Genomic DNA, 27,627 nt, shown 5'->3' with positions numbered 1-27,627 from the left:
AATATTTTTTTAATGTCTTATAGAGACAGGAGTCTCACTATGTTGCCCAGTCTGGTCTTTAACTCCTGGCCTCAAGGGATCCTCCCGCCTTGGCCTCCCAAAGTGCTAGGATTCCACGTGTGAGTCACCACACCCGGCCCAGAATGCTCTTTTCTTCTTCACAGGCTTCAGGCTTCATGCTCAGAACACAGTCTCACTCTGTCATGCAGGTTGGAGTGCAGGGGTCTGATTTTGGCTCACTGCAACCCCTGCCTCTCGGGTTCAAGCAATTCTCCTGCCTCAGCCTCCCAAGTAGCTGGAACTACAGGCATGCAACACCATGCCTGGCTAATTTTTGTATTTTTATTTTATTTATTTATTTTTGGAGACGGAGTCTTGCTCTATCACTCAGGCTAGAGTGCAGTGGCGCCACCTCAGCTCACTATAACCTCTGCCTCCCAGGTTCAAGCTATTCTCCTACTTCAGCCTGCAGAGTAGCTGGGATTACAGGTGCCCGCCACCTTGCCCAGCTAATTTTTGTATTTTTAGTAGAGACGGGGTCTCAGCATGTTGGCCAGGCTAGTCTCGAACTCCTGACGTCATGATCCACCTGCCTCAGCCTCCCAAAGTGGGGCATGAGCCACCTCATCTGGCCGACCCCATCTCTAACATAAAAATTTTTTTAAACTGGTGGGGCTTTTGGGAGGAGATTAGGTCATGAGGGTGGAGCCCTCATGAATGGGATTAGTGCCCTTATAAAAGGGACCTGTGGAAGCTTGTTTGCCCGTTCTGTCATATGAGGACGTGTGAGAAGGGACTATCTATGAGAAACGGTTCCCTTACCAGACACCAAATTGGCCAGCACTTTGATCTTAAACTTCTCACCTTCCAGAACTGTCAGAAACTGACCAGGTACAATGGCTCACATCTGTAATCCCAGCACCTTGGGAGGACGAGGCAGGAGGATCACCTGAAGTCAGGAGGACCTAGGAGAGTTTGTCTAAACACTTCTCGAGTCATTTCAGTAGGACAAACCAAATAAAATGGTGCTAAAGGCAAACATTCAATATACTTCATTTTAAACTAAAAAATTAACATATAAAATGTCACGCAGAGCAGACGCCATTCTTTTCTTTACATATTTACAATTTTACATATTTACTTATCAATATAATTTCTATCTTTATAATTATAAAATTATTTCGAACTGTGGACATACACTTTGTAGCATTAAAAGGCAATTATTTACCAAACCACAGTGAATGCCAGAGGAAACACATAGGAAAATCATGGAGGGAAAAAAGATTTGAGACAAAATTTGCACACAAGCCTTAAATGAATCTGTATCAGTAACTCAAATAAATAGTATTTTATTATTAACTAAGCTTCCCCTGCTAGGAAAAACAAAACAAAACAATCCCCATATGCTGTACCTTTAAAAATGCTCTGACATTTATAAGCAATTTAGTTACATTCTAGATCCCAATCAGTTGAGTGTAGTAAGGGCTACCTACAATTTAGGCTCAAATAAATACTCTCTATGTAAACTGTGATCATCCTGCATAAACTTGAGGTTGCAGTGGTGGAGGAAGTTTATCATTTTCCATATTTTCAGAGTCAATAGCTGCTAATAGTTGATTCGGAGGCTTAATTTCCAGTGGGTATTTCTCAACAATGTCTTGAACTTCTCTTGTAATTCCATCTGTCCAATCTATGAGGTCTTTTTCCAGTTTCTTGGCTTCATTCATGATCCTTTCTTGTCGTTCATTCAACTGAGACAGGAGATCCAAGTTCTTATACATTTGCTTGACGCCTAAGCAAGCATCAGGAGACCAACTCTCAGCTTCTTGCTTCCTGGGAGAGGTCTGGCCAGACATGTAGCGATCAAAATCCTCCTGACTTAAATTCAAAGACTGGGCATCTAACTTCTCAATGAAAGCCACGGCACAGCACTACAACAAGAGGACGTTAATACAGTCATATTAGGAAAGCTATGCATACTCGAATCCATTTGTAAAAGTCTTTTGATCACAGAGAATTTAAAACAGAAGCAAAAGTAAACAAAACAAACTCATGAACTTCCGTGTAATTCAGCCTCAAAAATTACCTACTCCTATCCCCGGTCATGCTTCCTGTACACTCCCAGGAGCTCTGGGGCCGATGTCTGGGTGCAGCCCCCCCAGGTGCACCATGAAGCCATTCTGTCTGAGTCTTCCCAGACCTGCTATCCCCACCCAGGATACAGTCCCCGAGTGGGTGTGGTTCCTCAAGACACTGGTGTGGCACACGGACCTCTGATCCTCAAATAAATATTTTAACATCAAGTGGTTAAAAGAACAGCTCTGAAGCGACAGAACCTGAGTTGACTGTCACCTCTTTCACTTAACAACAACAGTGAGTGACCCTGGGAAAATTACTTAAGCTCTCTGAGGTTTCTGTACCTGTAAATAAGGGAAAATACCATCCAGATTTATTGTGAGAATTAACAACATAACACATGTCACGGGCTTCCAAGAGGCCTGCAGTGAGCAATAAATACACGGTAGCAATTACTAGTACAGAAATGCCACTGCAAATGCCCAATTCAACAGACATCTGAGCCGGGTGTGTTGGCTCATGCTTATAATCCCAGCACTTTGGGAGGCCGAGGTGGCAGGATTGCTTGAGACCAGACTGGGCAACAGTCGGGATAGAAACCTCACCTCTAGAGAAAAGGAATAAAGAAAAAGAAAAATGTGATTCATCTGAGGAGAACGAAAGCGCACGCCTATCTGGCTCAATGTGTGTGTGGAGCTGCTGTGGCCTCTGTGACTGGAGAGAGGAGGTGATTCTAACACCTCACTTAGGTGAATGGAGACATGGCATGGCCGCTAACAGAAATAAAGAATACTGGAAAAGAAACAAACATCTGAAGGGGACGTAGCTCTGAACAAATTATATTTGAGGTGCGATACAAGTGTGAGGTCAAGACAGGCGACACAGAGCTGTGGGTCATCACTGCACAGGTGAGTGACAGCTCTTTGACAGAGGAGATGGTGCAGGAAGAGATGCAGAGACGATGGAGTCCCAGGGAATGACACAATTCAAGGTGGAACTAGAAGACGCAGACTTTACAAAGAGACAAGGAAGTAGTGGGATTGTGGAAGCCAAGGAACAACACAAGTGGCAGAACAAAGGACTCATGGAGAGTGCTATGAGAAGCGAAGGAAGATCTGTTGGTGATAATAAAGTTGAAATGTAAAATATTCTATTAATATCTGCACTAACACTGAACTGTCTTTGTTTCAAATAATTGATAATGTAATGCCACCAATGCTTCATGATGACAAACTGACATTCAAAGGAGAAATACAAACTGTTTGTAGAAGATGCTCAATTACCTGAATACATGGCTTTTCATTTTCAGAACCTGATAGATGACCAACCCAGAATGTCTGAATTTAAGGATTTAACCCACAGAGTTTCAGATAAAATGCTGTTGCTAAAATACTAAATACAAGATTATGTTTGCTGTGATAACAGCAATGGTAGAAGGTATTCAACAAAGCACAAAAAACAAAAGGGATTTTACCTTTTTTTTTTTTTTTGACCATGTGATAAGATTATCTGAGCCAACAGCTTCCTAATTATGATTTCCTTAGGTTACTAAATCGAGTGCCCGTGGGGTTTGTCAGCTGGAAACTTTCTACTTTTGCCAGAGCAGTTTCATTGGAGCAGTGGGTGTAGGGGACGAGATAGACTCTGAGTCAGGCAAGAAGAGGATGAAGAGGGAAGGCACAAATGTACTTAAGTCTGCAGGCCAAGGGCCCTAGAAGCTGCTGAGTGTGTGCAAGCCAGCCACCTCTACTGTTAGTGACTGTGGCTATGCTCGAATGCATCCTGGTCCTCCTTCACTTCTCTCACTACCTGCCATGTCTCCACCTTCACACTTCTCAGGGACTTCCAAGTTATCTGACCCGCTCTGGATAAACAGCTGAATTCAAAAGGCTCTTCCCTCGCAAGCAAGTGTATGTTTCATTTATATTAAGAAACATAAGGCCAGGAGTGGTGGCTCATGCCTGTAATCCCAGCACTGTGGGAGACGGAGGTGGGTGGACTGCTTGAATTGAGGAATTCAAGACCAGCCTGGCTAACAAGGTGAAACCCTGTCTCTATTAAAACTACAAACATTAACCAGGCATGGTGGCACACGCCTGTAATCCCAGCTACCTGGGAGGCTGAAGCATGAGAATCGCTTGAACCCGGGAGGTGGAGGTTACAGTGAGCTGAGATCACGCCTTTGTATTCCAGCCTGGGCGACAGAGAGACTCCATCTCAAAAAAAAAAAAAAAAGATATTTGAGTACTTCTAATCTCATTCTACATGGGCCACTTAAACTTTTTTAGTACTACGGATTAAACCACCATGTGCCTGGGAGGGTGGAAAACTGTGTGAATAAAGGTGAAAGCATCTGATCAAGAGCATTCCCAAGTCCCTCCACCTGCAAATCACACTCCCGAGATGCTGGTGACTAGAGTAACACGTAGCTGAACACAATAGTGGAGGGTGATGAGTGATGGGGCAGGTCCGGGCTTGGAGGAACCTGAGGCTTCTACAATTTTTGGAATCTACTTACAGGAAAAGGGAAAAAAAGTGACAAACACAAAAGTAGGTATAAATGTGAATACATACTTAGAATCTAGAAATAAATCACGACATATTTCTAGAGATTCATGTACCTGTTTTGAGATCTTTTTTGGCAATTTATCAAAAATGCTCCCTATGTATCCTGGCTTCCCCTCCCCATCGCTTAGTTCCCAGGCTCTCAACACAAAAAACCAAGTCCATAAGCTGCCCCAAGGCTCCAAATTCATTAGCTTCACAGTATATTCAATTGAAAGCAAATAAGCAGAGTTTAGTAGGAAGAAAAAGAAAGAACTCAGGTCAGGGGCAGTGGCTCATGCCTGCAATTCCAGCTCTTATGGAGGTTGAGGTGGGAGCACTGCTTGGGCCCAGGAGTATGAGACCAGCCTGGGCAACACAGTGAGACCCCATCTCTAAAAAAAAAAAAAATTATCCCAGTGTGATGGTGTATGCCTGTGGTACCAGCTACAGCAGGCTGAGGTGAGAGGATTGCTTGAGCCTGGGAGGTCAAGGCTGCAGTGAGCTACGATTGTACCACAGCACTCCAGCCTGGGTGACAGTGTGAGACTCTGTAGAAAAAAAAATACATCAGTAAAAGAAAAAAAAGGGTGGGAAGTATTCAACCTTATTAACTGATACATAATTAGATACTGTGTTGCCTATAATCAATAACCACTGTAACAACATAATACTTGAATATCATTTCACATCCTCTGAACTGACCTTTAAAGAAAATCTCAGTATTCAATTCTTAGAACTTCAGAAATAAAACAAAAAAATCAATCTTAGATCCTCTATAAAAATGAATTAAAGTGCAAGATTTGCCTTATTCATGGTTGAAAAGGCCCAGCCAAGTGAAGGACTCTTCTACCCAGGACCGTGGGGAGTGATGCCCAACGCATGTCATCTGTTTTCATAGGACAAACACAAGCTCTGATCAAGTGCTGGGAGGCAGAGTGTCTGTATGGCCTGGTCCTTGTGCTCCCTGATGCAAAGTGAGCTTCCTCAGCCATGCTGCCTTCTCAAACAGGAGCATTCACCTGTCATGGGCCTGAGTCACCTGTCACATCCCCAAAACCACCACCTTCCTAGTCCTTCTCTACAACACCAAGAACTCACTTACTCACCAGATTGGTGAAATAGTAGCCATCCTCTCCAGTCATCAGTCGGCTTGGATTGCAGAAGCGTGTGATGTACTGGATATTAGACTGAAGGCGTGGGGGGTTGCCCTTCAAAACGATGTAGATGAGGGTGGGGAGGAAGTCATCCGCTGACACCGGCTTGCTCCTGGTAATCTTGATGGCATTGAAGATGCGCTTGCTGCACTTGGTGATGCAGGCCAACTTGTCTCGAGGCACACACTTGGAATCCATTTCAATGATATCTACAAAGCAGAGAAGACAGTATTTCCCATGAGAAAAGAATCACAAAAAAGAAGCAATAGGAAAATCATGTTTTATCTCTAAAGTTATGAAGGAATCCTCACTAACCCCCTTTCCAGCAGTTAACTTAGTGTATACATGACTTACTAAATATGATCTCATACTCACAGAAAACAGAACCAAGAGCCAGGTACTACACAGTGTGCCCTACAAGCACATTTCTCTAATCCTCAGATTATGCAATGGATACTCTTATTAATATTATCCATTTTAGGGATGAGGGGGCTGAAGTTCAGAGAGGTTAAATGATTTGCCTAAGATCAAAAAGACAGTAGGGAGCAGGGTGGGAATTTGAAACCATGTCTACCTGACTATAAAGCCCACACTCCTTTTTTTTTTTATTTTGAGACCGAGTTTCACTTTGTTGCCCAGGCTAGAGTGCAGTGGCATGATCTCTGCTCACTGCAACCTCTGCCTCCTGGGTACAAGCGATTCTCCTGCCTCAGCCTTTAAAGTAGCTGAGATTACAGACACCCGCCACCACGCCCAGCTACTTTTTCTATTTTTAGTAGAGACGGGGTTTCGCCATGTTGGCCAGGCTGGTCTCGAACTCTTGACCTCAGGTGATCCGTCCACCTTGGCCTCCCAAAGTGCTGGGATTACAGGTGTAAGCCACCGTGCCTGGCCAAGCCCACACTTCTAATCACAGTGTAAGCTGCCTCTGAGCTCCATGGAGAAGGAGGAAGTTGTCTGATGAAGAGTCTTTTTACTGCTTCTGTGCCTCTGTTACATTTTAGAATGTTTTCGACAGTCCCAGTTTGCATACTGCTATTTAGAAATGTGGTTACTACACAAAAGCATCTTTGTATTGGATGTGAGAATACAAAAATTAGCCAGGTGTGGTGGTGTGTGCCTATAGTCAGTCCCAACTACTCAAAAGGCTGAGGCAGAAGGATGGCTTGAGCCCGAGAGGTTGAAGCTGCAGTGATCACACCACAGCACTCCAGCCTGGGCAACAGACCAAAATCCTGTTTTTCTTTTTTTTTTTTTTAAAAAAAACAGCTACTGGAATCCAACACACTTAGGTCTACAGTGGCCAACTCTCCAGCATGTGGATCTCCCCTAGCTACAGAAATCACGACACTCACACCTGCTGATTGGCAGAGGGGATCAAGCAAGGGAATAAATTTAATCTCAAAATAACATTTTACCTCTCCCAGGGAAAAATTTCACTATCCATGACTACCACAAAGTCCAAGCAGTGGGCTCTCATGAACGCCCACTCTTTTCCAACAAGCCTGGGGGACAGCGAAGGGTGCTGAAACACACGCTGACAGCACTGCTGGAGAGGGAGCATGCCTCTGGGGGTGCACATCTGCCGGCAACTTGGAACATCATAAAATAGCCAAGGCAGCTTAATTTTACACCAAATTCTTGCCACTAGCAGGAATAAAAGTTTCAGACTCGGGCCAGGCAGTGCGGTATATACCAAAGGGTTCTTTCTGTTCTTAGATCATCCCTGAGGTCGCCTCCTAGGCCCATCTGCTATGAAAGACAACATGTAGGGGACAGATGTGCTGGGTAGTGCACAGGCCTTATTTTAACTTATGAGTGCTTTTACTCCCTTACTTATGAGGCTACTGTGTGAATTACATAATTTTTGCTTATTTTATTGTTTGCTTCCTTTAATCCTTTAATTCTGGGTTATAATTATTGTTATACTGATCTATTTATTTTTCTTTTTATATGGAACTTATTATACATAAGAATTGGGTAAGATTTTTTAAAGCCAATTTTACTACCTTCATTTATCTTTAGCTTTCTACCTTTTATTGATTTTTTCTCTCTCTTTTAAAGTTTAAACCACTTTCTTGTTAATCTTTATTTATCAGTGTTCTTTCATCTGGCATCCTATTCATCTTTATTGTTGACATTTTGAAAGCCAGTAAAAAGTGAATTATGTTTTATATGGATGTGTGTGTGGCTGCTATTGCCATGAGGCAGGGCTGGAGTGGAAAAAGGGAGAGAAGGGAAGGAAAAGGAGAATAAAGGAAGATAAACACCCCCAGGGACCTCTTCCACATGCTTCATCCTGCAGATACCTCTTCCTAGCATCCTCCAGCCTGAAGGAAGTCTTCGTGGAACTCTTTGGATTCCCATCCCGGTGTGCGATTCCACGATTTGCATTGCTTCAAAGTCTCAACTAGGAGATACGCGAGGAGAAAGCAACACCCAGGAAACTCACTGCCGTCTAATAATTTCCCTCTCCAGCCTGCCTGCTATAATTTACTCTTCAGAGCCCTGCATAATTGCTCTATGTCTTCTCCCAGGGCTCTGCCTTGTCATGAATAGGAAGCACAGGGCTGAGTGTGCGCTCCATCTCTGCTGGGTCCAGGTGTCCAGGCTTATCTTTAATGGAGTTGTGAAATCAAAGCCTATACCTCCAGGTCATGGCTTCTCAATATGGACACTCCTGACATTTGGGGCTGAACAATTCTTTGTTGTAGGGAACTATCTTGTGCATTGTAGAATGTTTAGTAGCATCCTTGGCCTCTACCCACTAGATGTTAGTAGTACCCCCACAGCTGTACATTTTAAAACGTCTCCAGGCCTGGCTCAGTGGCTCACACCTGTAATCCTAGTTAGGGAGGTAAAGGTGGGAGGATCACTTGAGTCTAGGAGTTCGAGAACAGCCAAGGCAACATGATGAAACTGTCTCTATAGAATGTGAACAAAAATTAGCTGAGTGTGGTGGCACGTGCCTGTGGTCCCAGCTACTCGGGAGGCTGAGGAGGGAGGATCGCTTGAGCCTGTGAGGTCAAGGCTGCAGTGAGCCACGATCATGCCACTGCACTCCAGCCTGGGCGACACAGAGATCCTGTCTCAAAAATAAATAAATAAATAAATAAATAAGTCTCCAGATGTTATCCAATGTCTCCGGGGGACCACTGGTGCCTGGCTAAGAACCACTGCCCCCATAGCCACACAGAAGTCATGCAGGCGAAGCCAAATGGGAAAGGGTGTCTGTCAGCAGATGAATGGATAAAGAAAATGTGGCGCACACACACAGTGGAGTACTATTCAGCCATATCAGAGAATGGGATCCAGTCATTTGCAACAACATGGATGAAACTCCGGGAGGATATTATGAAGTGAAATAAGCCAGGCACAGAAAGACAACCATTGCATGTTCTTACTCATTGGCGGGAGCTAAAAACTTAAAACAATTGCAGGATGTTTTACCAGAAGGATGGTTACCAAAGGCTAGGAAGGGTAGTGCGGGGCATGGGGGATAGTGGGGATGGCCAAGGGGTAACCAGATAACCAGAAAAGTCAGAAAGAATGAATAAGATCTAGTATTTGCTAGCACAACAGGGGAACTATAATCAAAAGTAATTTAATTGTACATTAAAAATTAAGAGAATATAACTGGATTGTCTGTAACACAAAAACTAAATGCTTCAGAGGATGGACCCCATTTCCCCTAAGGCAATTACCACTCATTACCTGCCTGGATCAAAATAGCTCATGGAACTCATAAATCTATACATCTATTATGTACACACAAAAATTAAAAATTAAAAAAGCAAAAGAGAGAGAGAAAGGGAAACTTCCACCATCAGCCACAGGCCCTGACACTCTCCTTGTCCTAAACTCTTGGAGCTAAGAGGAGCTGATGATGGACTCTCTGGTCCCCTTCCTGGGGTGACACACTCTTCCTTTCAGAAGTCCTGAAGAGTGTTCGACCTCAGGGCAGAGGCCTTGAAGACTCTCAAAATTTTATGCAGTTCTCTTCAACAGACCTCGTATTTATTACTTGTCAGCCCAGAACATGAGCCTCCTGCACTAGAACAATGTGACCCACACCGCGTAACTTGATGGGCAGCCTCTCCTATCGAGTCCCACTATTCGGGGAACACAGATACACTTCCCTGATCCCTCAGGCCACCCACCTCTACTTTCACCACTCATGCGTCACACAAACACTCGCTACCAGCTGATGCCCCAGTGAACCATGCCCTACATGGGGGAAAGAGGCCAGGAAGCCTGGAGACTTCCCTGTTAGCAACAGGCCGTAAAGGCTACGTTGGCTTGGACAAAACTCCCATGGAACACTCTAAATGTAAACCAGCTGATCTTGAACTTTCTAGTAAGAGTCAGAAGAAACACAAGTGCCAGGTCCATATTCAGGCTTTTAGAAGGCCTCCACCTGGCCGGGCGCGGTGGCTCAAGCCTGTAATCCCAGCACTTTGGGAGGCCGAGATGGGCGGATCACGAGGTCAGGAGATTGAGACCATCCTGGCTAACATGGTGAAACCCCGTCTCTACTAAAAAAAAAAAAATACAAAAAACTAGCCGGGCGAGGTGGTGGGCGCCTGTAGTCCCAGCTACTCGGGAGGCTGAGGCAGGAGAATGGTGTAAACCCGGGAGGCGGAGCTTGCAGTGAGCTGAGATCCAGCCACTGCACTCCAGCCTGGGCGACAGAGTGAGACTCCGTCTCAAAAAAAAAAAAAAAAAATTAAAGAAGGCCTCCACCTTCAACCTCTTATGAGGTTCCCGGAGCAAAAGGTGCAGGAGGCAGAGTAGTCATGACCTATGCCATAGCTTAGCAGAAAAGCTTGCAAGAAAAAAACACAATAGTAGTCATGACCTATGCCATAGCTTAGCAGAAAAGCTTGCAAAAAAAAAAAAAACTTGCACAGGAAATTACAGAAACCAGTAATTTACTTAATAACAGGAGTTGACATGTGAAGATACACAAAGAGAAGCAGAACCCGAGAAAGTGGAAGAATCACATCAGCAGAGAATGCCTGGAGCAGACCTTCTTGCCGTTGTAAAGGCAGTAAGATAGCCCACTCCCTGGAGGAACCCTGGGGGTAGGGTCCTGAGAGACTTCGCCTCCTTTATAATCCTGATAATACCCTCAGCAAACTTCCATCTCTTCCTGTAGCTTGAGTGAGTCTCTGGTTCCTATAACAAAAGGAGCCTACTCGATGGCCAGCCTCCAACACTACTAATCAACTGACCCACTTCCTTTCCAGTAGAATTTCATTAACAATGTCTACATGAACAAGACTTTCTAAGTCCTCTTTCTAATAAAGGAGACACTGGCCAAAGTTGAATATCCCTTCATTAAGATTTTTTTTAAAATTGAAACGTTTGTGTTGCAGTCTTGCTGGGTCATTCCCATGAATGACAAACAAACCTTATAAGGAGGCTGGACTTGTCTAGAACGGCAGTGCCAACCTGGGGCACTTCATTTATTTAACGATCAAACCAGAAAAATAACTCACAGCGCTTCTCTAATTAACAACCAGTCAGAGGCATCATTTTAATATGTTATTCCAGCGTGGGGATTACTTTGCCTTACCAGTTCCCTTCCTCTCTCCAAAATTATTTTGAATATATAAATGCAACTGAATCTTAAGAAATTTGTTCTATCATGGGAACAGTCAGCTGAATAAAAACTACATAAAAAAAGAAGCACAAAAAAGAGAAAAAAATATTTATTCTGTATTTTGACCTTAGTTGAGTTCAATGCCCAAGAAACGAGACCATAATCCCTGAAAATAAAGGGGGAAAAGAGTTAACCTGCTTTTCTGAATGCCATCAAATTCATAAAACTAACAATCTCACAAATCACTTTTACTACATTCCAATGTACCTTCGACAATCTGCATTTTACAAATGTATAGACTAATATTACAGCAAAATGTTAACCTTAAGGGGAAAACATCCCATTAAAAAGGCTCTTGGTTTCACTGACCTGTGATCGCCTTCACCACCATATCAGACACTTCTGGGATGTCTTCATTAACAGGGACACACAGCATCTGAGGCGTAACCCAGCGCAGGGCTCTAAAGAGAGAGTAAACAAGAGCTCCAAGGATGAACCGTGGCCATTCGAATTGTCACCTCCTTCAGTTTAGGGAAAAACTGATCACTCAGACAATCCCAGGCCCACACACATTACCCCTCCAAGTACTAGGAGGTCAAATGACATGACAAAGCAGCTAGGATCCTAAAATGAGACTTCTACACTTATCACAAGAATGGAAGGCCATCTTGCTGACTGAAATGACATTACACAGTACTACCAACACTGAAATGCACTCGGTATTTGAAAGTCACCATTTGAGAACCGGCTGCTGCCTGTCCTCACTGTCTATGGCGTTAATGTCCTTTTACACTCAGTCCTCAACTTTTTTTTTTTTTTTTTTTTGAGATGGAGTAACTCTGTTGCCCAGGCTAAAAGAGCCGATCTTGGCTCACTGCAGCCTCTGCATCCTGGGTTCAAGCAATTCTCCTGCCTCAGCCTCCCAAGCAGCTGGGACTACAGACGCCCACCACCATGCCCAGCTAATTTTTGTACTTTTACTAGAGATGGGGTTTCACCCTGTTGGCCAGGCTGGTCTCAAACTCCTGACCTCAGGTGATTTGCCTGCCTTGGCCTTCCAAAGTACTGGGATTACAGGTGTGAGCCACCACACCTGGCCTCAGCCCTCAATTTCTGAGGCACACTGGAGCTCATGTAGGAGGCCACAGGCAGGATCACCATGCCTGAATCACTGTGTGTTTCCTGGTACCACCCTAACTGCACTCCAATTACCCTGCTGCGGGCCTCCCCTCTTGCTTGGTTACTGCTTCCATTCTGTATCTTGGTCCAGGGCCCCTCTGGTTACTTTCGGCTCCTGACCTTGGGTTCCGTATCTTCAACCTGCCCAGTATCAACTCCTCACTTCAGTTGTGAAACTTCCAATACAGATCTAGCAAGTACCAGCCCCCTGTCTGGAACCTGGGACTCCAAGGCCCCTCTCCCCTTAAAACACATCAGTTCAGCCTTGGCCCTGTTCCCACACTTAGGTGGTCTTTTCCTCAGTGTCCACCGCAACTGGAGTGTAGAGTGCTGGGGCTCGCCCCAGTGAGCCTGGAAGACTGGGTGCTGTGGGAAATGTCATCAATCCAATGCTAGTGAAAGATGTGACTGGGGAATGGTGAAAAATGCGCACCCCTGGGAGGAATGAGGAAAGATGACATCCACTGACTTGTTATTTTTTTGAGAAGGAGTCCTGCTCTGTTGCCCAGGCTGGAGTGTGGTGGCACGATCTCGGCTCACTGCAACCTCCGCCACCTGGATTCAAGTTATTCTCGTGCCTTAGCCTCCCAAGTAGCTGGGATCACAGACGTGCGCCACTATGCCTGCTAATTTTTGTATTTTTAGTAGAGATGGGGTTTTACCATGCTGCCCAGGCTGGTCTTGAACTCCTGGCCTCAAGTGATCCACCCACCTCAGCCTCCCGAAGTGCTAGAACTACAGGTATGAGCCACCGGGCCCAGCCAACATCCCCTGCCTTGATATGGATATTCACAGCTTCCTGCTTGAGGAAATGGTAATGGACCAAGAACACAGTCCCCCAATTCCTTGGAGATTTCAGGGATTGAAAACAATCTCAAACACCAAACACAACTCTTACCAAAAGCTGCTTTGACGGAGACGGATAGGTAAGGTCACATTCCTTGTCTTTCTGACACAACAGAGCAGTTTCCACTCTAAGGAAGCAGGAACATGAACTGTTGCTTTCCCTTAAGGTTTGAAAGGCAGGTGCCTTATTTTCCCCCAGTGTGTTCTTCCATTAGTAAGTAGTAAGTATAAAGCAAAACAAAATAAGCAACTACCTGATCCTCTTTTGAATGGCAAGATCTTTCTTCTCATCATCAGTAGTTTCTGGACAGAACACGTGTTTATAGAGACGAGTCATGATGTACTTTTCAATCTGATCCATTATCTTCTCGATTCTTTCTGGAGGCACTGAAATAACCAGACAGAGAAAAGATCAAGATATATATATATATATATGTGTGTGTGTGTGTGTGTATGTGTGTGTGTGTATATATGTGTGTGTGTGTGTGTATATATATATATTTTTGGAAACAGAGTCTGGCTCTGTCACCCAGGTTGGAGTGCAGCGGCATGACCTTGGCTCACTGCAACCTCCACCTCCTAGGCTCGAGCCATTCTCCTACCTCAGCCTCCCAAGTAGCTGGGACCATGGGCACACACCACCATGCCTGAATAATTTTTGTAGGTTTTTTTTTTTTTGTAGAGATGGGGTTTTACCATGTTGCCCAGGCTGGTCTCAAAATCCTGGGCTCAAGCAATCTACCTGCCTCAGCCTCCCAAAGTACTAGGTTTATAGGCATGAGCCAGCATTCCTGGCCAAGAGTATATTTTCACAGTACGTTCTACACAGCAAAAAACTAATTTACTAGAAATACATTAAATACACTCAGAACAAAAGTATAAGAATGTTATATTTAAAAATATGCTTACAGGCCAGGCGCAGTGGCTAACGCCTATAATCCCAGCACTTTGGGAGGCTGAGGCAGGTGGATCACGAGGTCAGGAGATCGAGACCATCCTGGCTAACACAGTGAAACCCTCAGGTGGATCACCTGAGGTCAGGAGTTCAAGACCAGCCTGGCCAACATGGTGAAATCTCCTCTCTACTAAATATACAAAAATTAGCTGGGTGTGGTGGCACGCACCTGTAGTCCCAGCCACTCGGGGGCTGAGACAGGAGAATCACTTGAACCTGGGAGGCAGAGTTGCAGTGAGCCAAGGTCACACCACTATACTCCAGCTTGGGCGACAGAGTGATATTCTGTCTCAACAAAAACAAACAAACAAACAAACAAACAAACAAACAAACTTCTTTCAAATGTTGGGCTGCATCCTCAGTTCTAACTGAAGTTGTCTGGCAGGACCTAACAGTGTACACCCTGCCAAATGGGGAGACCTCAGCAAGGTCTCTCCCTGTCCTACATTGCAAAGGCATTTGCAACTCCCAAGACTGATGAATGCTGATGAAACTTATCCTTTCATTTTTCTGAGGTTTACCATAACACCTTAGAGCTCTCGGAGGTATACAAATGGAGCAGATTTCTCAGATACACACATGTCCTGAGTATATCCTAAAGTCTAACATCACTGGAGGTTGAATCCATAAAGAATCCCTAAAAACCTGAAGCACCCCCCCCCCCTTTGTTTTAACTATTAATACAATGACTCACCAAAATGGTGATTCCAAGATGGGAAATTCATTTAGCAAAGCCTTCCAAGAAGTTTTTTTTCTTTCTCTCTCTCTCTCTTTCGGTTTTGGAGAAAGAGTCTCGATTTGTCACTCAGGCTGGAGTGCAGTGGTGCAATCTCAGCTCACTGCAACCTCCACCTTCCAGGTTCAAACAATTCTTGTTCCTCGGTCTCCCATGTAGCTGGGATTACAGACATGCACCACGACACCCAGCTACTTTTTGTATTTTTAATAGAAGCGGGGTTTCACCATGTTGGCTAGGCTGGTCTCGAACTCCTGGCCTAAAGTGATCCGCCCACTTTAGCCTCCCAAAGTGCTGGGATTACAGGCATGAGTCACTGCACCAGGCCCTAAGAGGTTTTCGTCTGCTCCACCCCTGCCCCTAATGGAGTTATTAAACATTATTCAATAAATTATCCAATTGCTCCTGGAAAGATACACATGGCACAGTTAAAGGCACTGCTAAGTATAAGATCAGTTCCCAGAATGTCAGTGAGGTTATAGGATGAAGTCTACAAAACAGCCAGACCATCAGGGAAAGAAAGAAATTGCTAAGAGACTGAGCAGTCGTCCCTCTGCAATACCCGCAATCTCTCAATGGCTAACAGTGTTACCTTTCCCGCGAGTCTGCATCCTTTCGGCCACATTGTGGTAGAAATCCTGAGCACACTCTGACTGTTCTTCAATGCTCAGATCCTGAAACAGAGAGACAAAGAAGCCACTTGTAGCTGAACAAAGTGCAGAAGCACAGCTCTACATTCTAAGAACTTTCCAAAAGCCACTCCTTGTACTGGTAGTAAGGCTAAAAGTACTCACAGGTTATATTAACCCTGCAGGAGAGTAAATCCTATCTATTAATATTATTTCCAATATCCACTGTTGCCAGACTTTTCCTTAGTTCAGCTAAAGATGGGGTCCTTGTCTGTCTCACAGCCACAAAAATTTAGGCTCACAGACGGTTTGAATGGTGAGTGAGACAGGGTTTTATTAGATGAAAAGGAAGAAAAGGGTGAATCAGAAGACTCTCACAAGGCCAGAATCCCTGCTAGAGTGCTTCCTGCCAGCAGCTAGAATCCCAGGCTCTACACAGAAAGAAGAGGTGCCAGGCTCCCCGCTGCTACAAAAGGCTGCGCAACTTCCCGAAGCTCCACCCCAGTGCACAGGCCGGCTGGAGTTTTTCCGGGGACCCCTTCCCACCTAGCAGTCTCACCATGACCATCTCATTCTTTTTTCTATATCTACATAGTCTTACATAGATTTAATGCATGTTTTGATAATTTACATATTTTATGGACATTTCTCTTTAACCCAATGAATCATTTTTGGTGGCTTTATAACATTCCATCATATTAACTGACTTATTTGACTCTTCTCTACCACTGTGCATTTGAGTTGCTTCCCCTCTTTCACTGTTGTGCATCGTAGCTATAAATAATTTTGTAAGGACTATCTTCTTTTGGGTTACTTCTCTGTGATACATTTCCAAAAGTGGCATTAACCGCTTAATAAGAATAAATAACGTTATAGCTCTAAGCATCTATTGCTACTCATACTCCTCAGAAACTCAGCGCACACTGTCATTAACCACGTGTATGTGCTTATTTCCCTATGGCCCTTACAACATTGGGTCTGATAATTTTCATTTGGTTTTACTGATTTTATAGGTGTAATATATGCATTTGTTTCTCACTTTCTACCAAAGAGTATTTAAAGTCTATTTAAAAGACAAATGCAGTTCAGCACACGAGACTAGAAAATAAAAATAACAACAAATAACTGTAATCCCAGTGCTCTGGGAGGCTTAGGCTAGAGATCGATTGAGCCTAGGAGCTCGAGACCAGCCTGGGCAACATAGTGAGACCCCATCTCAGAAAAGAAAAGAAAAGAAAAGTTAAAAAATTTTAACAATAATAAGTTAAAAAAAAAAAAAAAAAAAAAGCAAATTAAACACGGAGAGAGACCGAAAGCAGAGCCACAGATGACAAGACAGGAATGTTTTCCTGGAAGATGTCTAAATTAGTCAAGAGTCAGCCCATACATCTGTTTCTAACTAAACTTTTTAGCAGTCATCACTAAGATGAAAACAGTTACATAATTCAGGGTTCAAAAGACGAAAGCAAACCAATCCTTCAGGTGAAATTCTGACACCAAAATCAAAAATTTCTCCCAAGGGTTCTCACAAGGATGTCATGGTAGAAGAGCATGAATAAGGCCGAGAACAAACCCCCGGGACCGGCCGTCACAGACCTCGTCTACACAGGCCAATGACATCACACGCCAAGGGTTGACACATCCTGTGGAAGCCTGCAGCAGTCTGACGGTCTGGCTTAAGTCTAAAAGGATGGCAGGACTCTTGGGGTCGCGGGCAGTCACCTCGTTCCCTCAGTGAAAAAGGCCAAAAGCACTCATGGCGCTTTGTGATTACCGTGACTGCAGCCCTCGTTACTGTCGACTGCTTACCCATATACATGCCACTTGGTGAATTAAAATTAATCCCTCATCTATAAAAGCCTAGGGACTACCTTTAGTAAAGTTCAGATATTTCACTATATTAAGCTCTTATTTATATTCATGACTTCCCACTGTTTTATTTTTTATTGCACAGATTTTTTAAAAAGTTAATACTATTAAGCCTTTTATCTGGTCATTAAAAACAATTCTTTTGGCCAGGCTCAGTGGCTCACACCTGTAATCCCAGCACTTTGGGAGGCTGAGGCGGGTGGATCACCTGAGGTCAGGAGTTCGAGACCAGCCTGGTCAAAATGGCGAAACCCTGTCTCTACTAATACAAAAATTAGCTGGACTTGCTAGTACACACCTGTAATCCCAGCTACTCGGGAGGCTAAGGCAGGAGAATTGCTCGAACCCTGGAAGCGGAGGCTGCAGTGAGCCAAGATCACACCATTGCACTTTAGCCCGGGTGACAGAGTGAGATTCTGACTCAAGACAAACAAAGAAATTCTTTTTTTTTTTTTTCTAAGTTTTAAATTTTATTCCTCTTTTTACTTAATTTTTTTAAACACATATAGAGATAAGGTCTCACTGTGTTACCCAGGCTGGTCTTAAACTCCTGGGTTCAAGTGATCCTCTGGCCTTGGCCTCCCAAAGTGCTGGGATTACAGGTGTGAGCCACCACGCCCGGGGAAAACAATTTTTAGTTCAATTTTAGCTCCTCTTTACAGCTGAAATACATATCCTAATCTACTTTTTTTTTTTCCCCCAAGATGGAGTCTTGCTCTCTTGCCCAGGCTGGAATGCAGTGGCGTGATCTCACTGCAACCTCTGCATCCTGGGTTCAAGCGATTCTCCTGCCTCAGCCTCCGAAGTAGCTGGGATTACAGGCATGCACCGCCACACCCAGCTGATTTTTGTTGTTGTTTTTTTCTTTTTTTTTTTTTTTGAGACGGTCTCGCTCTGTCACCCAGGCTGGAGTGCAATGGTGGGATCTCGGCTCACTGCAATCTCCGCCTCCCGGTTCAAGCGATTCTCCTGCCTCAGCCTCCTGAGTAGCTAGGATTACTGGCACCGGCCACCGTGCCCAGCTAATTTTTGTATTTTTAGTAGAGACAGAGTTTCACCATGTTGGCCAGGCTGGTCTTAAACTCCTGGTCTCGTGATCCAGCTGCCTCGGCCTCCCAAAGTGCTGGTATTACAGGCATGAGCCACCATACCAAGCTCATATCCTAATCTACTTTCTTCTCAATACTTTCACGGTTAGCTCTTTGATTTGGCTGAAATGTAAGGTGTGTGGTATGAAACACAGAACTAAAATAAACTTTATACAAGCCTATCTGTCATCAGCAGCAGTTAGTAAAGCACGACCTTATTCCCTCTTGTCCTCCCAGTTGTCATATAACTTGCTCCTGAGAAATGAAATCTATTTCTGAAATCTCTGGTTTATTTCACTGTTCTATATTTTCGTTTTTTACCCAAATCTCATTTAGGTGTGATGACTTTCATTTTAGAACATATTTAAAAGTCTGCTGGATTTAGAAGCCCTGCTTCACAAATTCCGGCTTTTTACCCCCTCACAAAATCATATGGTATATGTGTTTTCCTGTTTTTCTAGAATAATGAAACATTGTAATTTAAATGATATTTTAAGTGTTTATACTGACCTGCAAAGTTTGTCCTTTTTTTTTTTTTTTTTTTTTTTTTTTTGAGACGGAGTCCCGATCTGTCACCCAGGCTGGAGTGAAGTGGTGTGATCTTGACCCACTGAAATCTCCGCCTCCCAGGTTCAAGCAATTCTCCTGTCTCAGCCTCCTGAGTAGCTGGGACTACAGGTGTGTGCCACCACACCCAGCTAATTTTTGTATTTTTAGTAGACATGGGGTTTCGCAAAGTTGTCTAGGCTGGTCTTGAACTCCTGACCTCAAGTGATACACCCGCCTTGGCCTCCCAAAGCGCTGGGATCACAGGCGTAAGCCACCACACCCGGCCACCATCAAACTGTCTTTTAATTCTTTGAATGAACTTCTAAGTTGCCACATTAAATTCTCAATATTTTACATTCTTTATTGCTGTTCTCTTTTAAAATTACTTTTTTTTTGAGATGGAGTCTCACTCTGTCACCCGGGCTGGAGTGCAAGGGCACCATCTCGGCTCACTGCAACCTCTACCTCGTAGGTTCAAGCAATTCTCTTGCCTTAGCCTCCCGTGTGGCTGGGATTACAGTCGCCTGTCACTACGCCCAGCTAATTTTTTGTATTTTTCATAGTAGAGAAGGGGTTTCACCATGTTGGACAGGCCGGTCTCGAACTCCTAACCTCGTGATTCGCCTGCCCCGGCCTCCCAAAGTGCTGGGATTACTGGCGTTAAGTCATGGCACCCAGCCTAAAATTACTATTTAAAAAAAAAATGCTAGGCTGTTTTTTTATCACTAGTATGTACACTGTAAGTAAATTCTGTGGACTTATCTTGCCATGCTGCTGTATCTGTACTTCTATTACTGTTCTGTTTTCCCTTGGATTTTCTTTTTTTTTCTTTTTTCTTTTTTTAAATCTTTTAACAAATGGTTTCTTGATACTATGTTATAATGCATGACAAAATGTTAGTATCTAATTCTAGACTTCATGGCCACCCCACAGGATGAATCTTTGGAACAGAAAAAAAAAATAAAGATTTTGTTTTCCCATAATCATAAAGTTATTATACTCAGTCCAGGCACAGCTAGTACAACATTCTGCTCAACCCCACAGGCTCCACTCCCTTTACCACCGATTTATAATATGTTTGGGTCACTCATAGGAGTGAAACACTGTCAGCATCAATAGTTGGCAGCATTTTCAAAATACATTTTGTTGTACTGAATAGAAACCGTTAACTATTCAATTAGTCTAGTAATTCCAAATAGTCTTATTACTTCTATACATAAGATATGATCTTACAACATTTATGTAGCTAAATACTTATACTTCCCATGCTTTTTGAGGATTTCCAAAAGACTTTAGGGGGTTCCCAAGACTTTTAGGGGGTTATTTTTTTTTCACAATAAAAGAAAGGAACAGTGTCAATCCATGAGAGTCAGACCAGCAGTTTAATAAGATCCTCTTCATGGCTCAGTTTCCGGTGCATACAGAAATTCAATACAGCCCCATCACTCTCAGTTCTTAGAAGAATTTGAGAGGGATAAGAGCAATAACTATCAGTTTTGTTTAACAGCCTAAAAGAGAAAACAGATGTCAAAAAAAAAAAAAAAAAACAGCCAAATTCTTTCATCCCAGGATGTCTGAAAAGGAGAGACTTTATGGAGTGTGGATATAGAAAAGGAGTTATTCTCACCGGAAAAAAATGAACTGTGGACACACTCACTCAAGACCAGGCTGTCAAAAACCAGCTGGAGCTGAGGTTACATACCATTTGAAATCCACACTGTACTTGCTTTCTTGTGAAGGGCTTGAGACATGTGCAGAGACACCTTAAACATGTGTAGGTGACTTTCCTTTTGAAAGGCAGAGGAAGGCCTCTTGTGAACTCTTTCTACTCATTTGTTTTCCTATCAGTTCACCATTTCAACTAGAAAAGATGCTGTAAGCTACCTCAGCTAGCTTCTAATTTGGACACAGCACCAATACTACACACACAATTGAATGAATGACCACATCTTTCTGGTTCTTCCATTGGGCAGGGTCAATATGCTTCTTTTGGACTGAATAGGTGTGATCTTGTTCGAGAAAAGTGTGTAAATGTAGGGCCAGATTTTGTTCGTCTCCGTCCCGGAAAATTGGTGGAGCACCCCTCGGCTCTTGTATAAGTCAATGACTGGCTTCGCCACGTCTTTGTACTGTCTTAGCCTGGCAGCAACTGCTTCAGGTTTATCATCCTCCTGCTGGACTAATGGCTCACCGGTGACATCATCAATACCATGTACATGAGGTGGATTGAAGTCCAGGTTATATACCCTTCCACTAGGAGGGTGAATTCAACAGCGGCTGAGACGATCTTTAAGTGTTTCAAATGGAATGTTCAAACTGATCACTAGATCCACTTCACAGATTTTGTCCAGGGCTTCGGCTTGTCCTAATGTCCTAGGAAAACCATCAAGGAGCCAGTGCTGGCCACGCCTATTCTCCAACTCCGACATCATTAGGCGTGTGATCACATGGTCTGGAACCAAAAGACTTTTCTCTATATACTGCTGTGCCGTCTCACCAACTTCGGTGTTGGCTTTGATGTTCTCCCCCAAGAAGTGGCCGCTGGAGAGATGCTGGAGGCCAAAGTTCTGGGCGATCCTCTGGCACACGGTGCCCTTGCCCCAGCCGGGCAGCCCGAGGATGACTGCGCGCAGGCGTTTGGAAGCCATTGTCTTCGCGAGGAGGGGGGCGGCCAAACGCGCAGCCCTGACCACGGCCCTGGAGGGAGCCCTGGGAACTTTGTTTCTCGGCCCCCTACCTCTGGCACCCTCCACTCGCACTGGGACTCGCCAGCCCCCCTTGGATATTCTTGGTAAGATTTTTTCCTGAACTTCCTAAAAATTACATTTGTATTCATTCTAAAAGCACTCATTACTCATTACATGATGAGTAGAACTTAAGTCACTGTACCAATTCTATAAAAAAGTCAAGAAAATGCTCCGATGGCTTTCAATTTACATGGGAAGACTGAATGCAATCATTATAATATTCTATAATTACAAACAAGAAGGACAAAGTACCGTGGGGCACACTGTAAGTCTCACTTTTTCTTACTGGAGCTGTCTCCTTCTCTAGATAGGTACGGTGGTAGCAGCAGGAAGTGTGCTTATTTTATACTAACACCTGTGGTGAGACGATGGTGACCAGATCTTTCTAGCGATGCTTGCGAGAAAAGTTGTTACCTTCCTGATCTGTGGTGTGAACCCAAGTAGATCCAGTACTACTCCATGAGAAAACTCCTGATGCTACCCACCCTATCCCCACAGTTGACTGTGAAAGCACGATGGGCCTCGATCTGAGCATGCTCCGTAGGTCAAATGCGTGGGTTCTCATCACCACCACCCCACACCTCTATTTCCAGTTCTCCAAGGAGACTTCCATCTAGCCCTCACCTATGAATTGATGAAATATATTTACATTATACATTCTCTAAGTTATATCACTGTACTAAATTAGATCACCAGACAAATACATCCGTAGACTATACTTTAGGTTTGCTGGAGATATTTTTTCAGAGAACTAGTTTTAGTTTTCAGCCTGGACTTTCTGTTTTTTAAAATCTTTTTAGACAAAAGTCTTGCTGTGTTGCCCAAGCTAGAGTGCAGAGGTGCCATCTCGGCTCACTGCAACCTCTGCTTCCCAGGTTCAAGTGCTTCAGCCTCCCTTGTAGCTGGGATTAAAAGCAAGTGCCATCACACCGGATAATTTTTGTATTTTTAGTAGAGACAGGGTTTTGCCATGTTGAACAGGCTGGTCTCAAACTCCTGGCCTCAAGTGACCTGCCTGCCTTAGCCTCCCAAAATGCTGGGATTATAGGCATAAGCCACCACACCCAGCCTATGCCTGGACTTCTATGTAGGTAATCACAGTAGTAGCTACGTGAAGAACATGCCCATAAGAACATGTTTTTAAACTCCAAGTACCATCAAATTATGACCCTGTTCTCTCACTCTTATTTTAAATTAATTTTGTAAACCTCAAGTCCTTTCAATAAGCAGAATGGGTCCATATAACAAAACGATTACCATCATGGAGTGTAAGATTTTTTTTTTTCTTGAGATGGAGTTTCACTCTTGTCACCCAGGTGAGGTCACCCATCACGCAATGGCGTGATCTTGGCTCACTGCAATCTCTACCTCCTGGGTTCAAGCAATTCTCCTGTCTTGGCCTCCCAAGTAGCTGGGATTACGCCCAGCTTGTTTTTGTATTTTTGGTAGAGACAGGGTTTCACCATATTGGCCAGGCTGGTCTCGAAATCCTGACCTCAGGTGATCCGCCTGCTTCGGCCTCCCAAAGTGCTGATATTATAAATGTGAGACACTGTGACCAGCCAAGATGAGTTTTTTTTTTTTTTTTTAAACTATTAAACCCTCAAGTCTAACTTTATTATGGGGGACAACATTTTAACTGATATTTGAATTTTCCTTTATGGCGCTATAATTTAACTTGTTATTGTTTTATTATTTTTTCAGAAATTGCATTTGACTACATTGCCTAGGATGGAGTGTAGTAGCTATTCACAGCTGTAATTGTAGCTCACTGCAGCCTCACATTCCTAGGCTCAAGCAATCCTCCTGTCTCCCTCCTGAGTAGTGGGACGGCAGGTACACACTGCGGTGCACAAATCGATCCTTCTAGTTCATGTATTTTCTGCAAAAGCTTATCCATTCATTTAATCTTCTTAGGTAGTTTACACATGGTTTTACATCTTTCATTTACACCAAATTTTAGCACTTAGAACAAACCATATTCATTCTTGTGATTATTACAGGTCTCAGCATTCCTAACTCAAAAATCAAAAATCTGAAATGCTCAAAAATTCCGAATTTTTTAGTGGTGACATGACACCACAAACAGGAAATTCCACATCTGGCCTCATGTGACGGGCCGCAGTCAAAAAGCAGCCAAAACTGTTTCATGCACAAAACTGCTTAAAATGTGGTATAATACTACCTTCAGGCTACGTATGTAAGGTATAGATACAACAAATGAATTCTGTGTTTGGACTTGGGTCCCAGTCCCAAGTTATCTTATATATGTGTAAATATTCCAAAATCTGAGAAAACTCCAAATCTGAAACACTTCTGGTCCCAAGGCTTTCGGATAAGGGATGCTCAGCCTGTAGTGCTCGCTTCCAACTAGAAACTCTGAGTTCCTTTTAGAGACCCGAGCGGCCTGTCTTACTGGTGTCAAGGGATTACGTTCTCCTCAGCTCCACACAACCCCTACAATTTTACAGTACAATGCAGAAAACTCCTTTTCTATTTCCACCACAGTTTATGCTCCAGTAGAGTATTTATTTCATAATGTAAAAGAACTCCCCTGCCACTCTGTCTCTCGTCCCACTTTCCGTTCTTGGAGGACTTACACTATGTTACAGATCTGCTTATTGTCCATTTCCCCCACTAAAATGTTAGCTCCACGAGGGCACCGTTCACCACCATATCCTCACGCCTAGAACAGGGCCAGGCACATGGCACATATCCTCACGCCTAGAACAGGGCCAGTGCTCCGTATGGGTTGACTGAATGAATGTGGCCATTTATTACCATTCCTCCCTTTATAAGATGGTGAAGACAATTCTCCATAGATCTCTTTCTACCCATCTGTGAGCAAACACAATGACTGCCTTTGTTTTGCAACATCTTTTCAAGGATTTCTGTATAGCAAACAGCTTTAGGAGACAGAGATAGTACCTCCTTCAAGAGAAAAGGCTAGACCGCTTACTGTGTAATAAAGATCCCTAAATCCAAGGTTCCTCTCCTCTAATACAACTCACTGCATGCACAGGCTTTCCCTGGTCTTCTCTGCATTATCCCATAGGAACAGACACTCAGGGGATAAGCACAAATGCAAATGCTCTGGCTACTGCTGCTGCTGTAAGAAACTGGCCTTGTCTCTGACCCAGGAGACTCGTGTCTTTGTCCAGTATCTGTGAAACCATGGCAGGTTAATTTGTTAGCCTGCAAATAAGGTAACTCTCAGGCCCCTCACAGTGTTTGCCAAAGGGGCAAAGTGAGAGCAGGTTTGTGTTGGTAAGTTCTTTTAGGCTCAACAAAACTCCAAAAGGTTTGTCATAGTTTTCCAAGAAAGAAAGATAGTAGAGCAGTAAGCAAATCCTTTTCCTCAAGTACTCTCTAATCATTGTATGGGATCATCTTTTGTATAACAGCCTTTTTTTTTTTTTTGAGATGGAGTCTCACTCTGTCGCCAGGCTGCAGTGCAGTGGCGCGATCTCAACTCACTGCAACCTATACTTCCCAGGTTCAAGCAATTCTCCTGCCTCAGCCTCCCGAGTAGCTGGGACTATAAGCATGTGCCACCACACCAATTTTTGTATTTCTAGTAGAGATGGGGTTTCACCATCTTGGCCAGGTTGGTCTTGAACTCCTGACCTTGTGATCCATCCGCCTCGGCCTCCTAAAAGTACTGGGATTACAGGCGTGAGCCACCGCACCTGGCATCTTTTCTACGACATCTGAGTAAAGTTGTCATTTTATTTTATTTTTCTAAAATAAATTTTTACTGTGTGATTAAGACATTGACAAGTGGGTGTCTATCTTTGAATATTATGCTGAGAGGCACTCTATACACTTTCTTAACCGTCTGGCTGAGATCTTTGTTTCCACTTTCAGTTTTGAAAACCTTTGACTATTTTCCTTGACCATGTTTTCCGTGTATTTCATCTGGAACTTCTGTCATTACAATGTGAATCGTCACAGTCTATTTTCTGGGTTCATTAAGTTTTGTCTGTACTGCTGTTAACTGCTTAACCTATTTAGGTTTTAGCTTTGATGTCCATATTTTTTTGTATTATCAATTTGTGCTACCTTCAATAATTTTTTAAAGGAAAAGAAACATGAGGGCTTTAATCCTCTTGAAAAATGAAACACACATTCAAAGTGTGCCAAGGATGCAGTCTTCTTATTCTGAGAAAGTCCATCTCACCATGGAATATATCTTGAGGTCATTAGTAACTAGTAGAACACAGATTTAAACATTTCCACATTTAGATGAAGAAAACAGGGCACAACTAACTGATTTTCTCAAATTCAGTTACTGGCAAAATAAAGGTGGTGGGAACCGTTAAGGTACATATGCTCATTTTGCACCTCCAAAAACAAACAAACAAAAAAGCCAGAAATCTGTCATTTTTAGCAGCTAGATAGTGTCTAAGGAACTCACATGTTCTTCATAAAGGTCATCATAAAATTTTTAGTGTAAGAAATGTTTCGACTCTAGCTTTCCCTTTACTGAATGAAATGTGTAGTGGGCTAAGAAATCCAGTAACTCCCATGCTACAAGCTGCACAAGAGACACACGGTGCAGACAGGAGTGTCCAGATTGCCAAAAAGCAGAATTCCCAAAGACATTTTGTTCATTTAAAATACTTTGATGTCACTAAAGTCTGAGCAGATACAGTGTGATTCACGAAACTCTAGATAACCTGTAGTGTCCTATTGGCCTTTTTTTACTAAGTAAGTGGAATGATTAAACATGTGGTACTAAAAATCAGAGAACACTCCTGAATACGAGTTCATTAATGTAACTGTGAGATCAGCTTACTGGGCTGTTTACCCACTGGTTACTTCTGCTTTCCAAGAGCCTTGGGGAAAGTCAAAAGTATTCATAGATGAGAAAAGATGAACCAGCCTTTCATGAATTATGGCAAGAAATTTAAGGAAAAAAAAAATCTTGTAAGAGTCAGCTAAGCCTCCTTCACCACACCAACAAGGGCAGGTCTCAGGAGCTGCCCATGCAGCTTGAACCTCACTTTAGTAACCAGAACCACTGGGCTCAGCTCTTTCCCCTAAACCAGCATGTGGAACAAGACCTCATGCTAGATCTTCCTGTGATTTGTAAGTGTGACGGCTGGGTTTTCACGCTGGGTTTCCATGTCTGAGATATGCCTCCCTCAAAGCTTGTTACAACACTGGCACATTGCTTGTCGGATGTGAACAAAGATGAAAAAAAGACCGCATGCTCATAAGGGTGGAACTTGGCACTGACAGGGTTCAGCTTGGCAGTGATTGCTGAACACTTCCTGAATCTGGACTTCACTCATTGTGAGAGTCTCACGGCGGTTCTTCAGGTGAGGGTTATTGTCTTTAATTTCTTCTTCTGGAACACACAGTGTTGCCTTCTTCAAAACATCTGCCACCTCTAACGCATCCTTGCAGAAGCCCTGAATGCTATACGTATTTGCCTCCTCCACCAATTTTTGGCTGCTCTGCTGCAAGCCCTCAGTATCTGCCAATGCTTGCTTATCTTCTTCTACAGCCTCCTTCAGCTGCTCTTCTAACTTGACTTCTTCCATGAGTATCTTGTCTGTAGGGAGTATCTGTCCCCCATTTGGTTTGGATCCACGTCCTCTTCCAAGTGCTGGCAACTGTTCTTTTGTTTTGTAGTTGTGTG

At 43.5% G+C, this 27,627-nt stretch overlaps 1 protein-coding gene and 2 pseudogenes across 2 annotated transcripts in view; 1 reads left to right on the top strand and 2 right to left on the bottom strand.

Moving 5' to 3' along the window:
* Nucleotides 1-661: 661 nt before the first annotated feature.
* LOC111530457 (rab5 GDP/GTP exchange factor-like) overlaps nt 662-27,627 on the bottom strand; it is a 29,558-nt gene continuing 2,592 nt past the window's right edge. The window contains 4 exon segments of the mRNA XM_031935146.1: nt 662-1,931; nt 5,730-5,986; nt 11,752-11,843; nt 13,662-13,794. Coding sequence (XP_031791006.1) covers nt 1,533-1,931; nt 5,730-5,986; nt 11,752-11,843; nt 13,662-13,794 — 881 coding nt within the window. The 3' untranslated portion in view covers nt 662-1,532.
* On the bottom strand, nt 19,833-22,223 carry LOC113219657 (annotated as a pseudogene). Its single transcript, XR_003306619.1, has one exon. The product of XR_003306619.1 is annotated as an adenylate kinase 4, mitochondrial pseudogene (transcript).
* On the top strand, nt 27,057-27,167 carry LOC111529897 (annotated as a pseudogene).

Source organism: Piliocolobus tephrosceles, unplaced genomic scaffold (genome assembly GCF_002776525.5).
Source record: "Piliocolobus tephrosceles isolate RC106 unplaced genomic scaffold, ASM277652v3 unscaffolded_75, whole genome shotgun sequence".
NCBI classification, from domain to species: domain Eukaryota; kingdom Metazoa; phylum Chordata; class Mammalia; order Primates; family Cercopithecidae; genus Piliocolobus; species Piliocolobus tephrosceles.
Note: the sequence above shows the minus strand (reverse complement) of the source record. Positions and strands in the feature narration are given on the sequence as shown.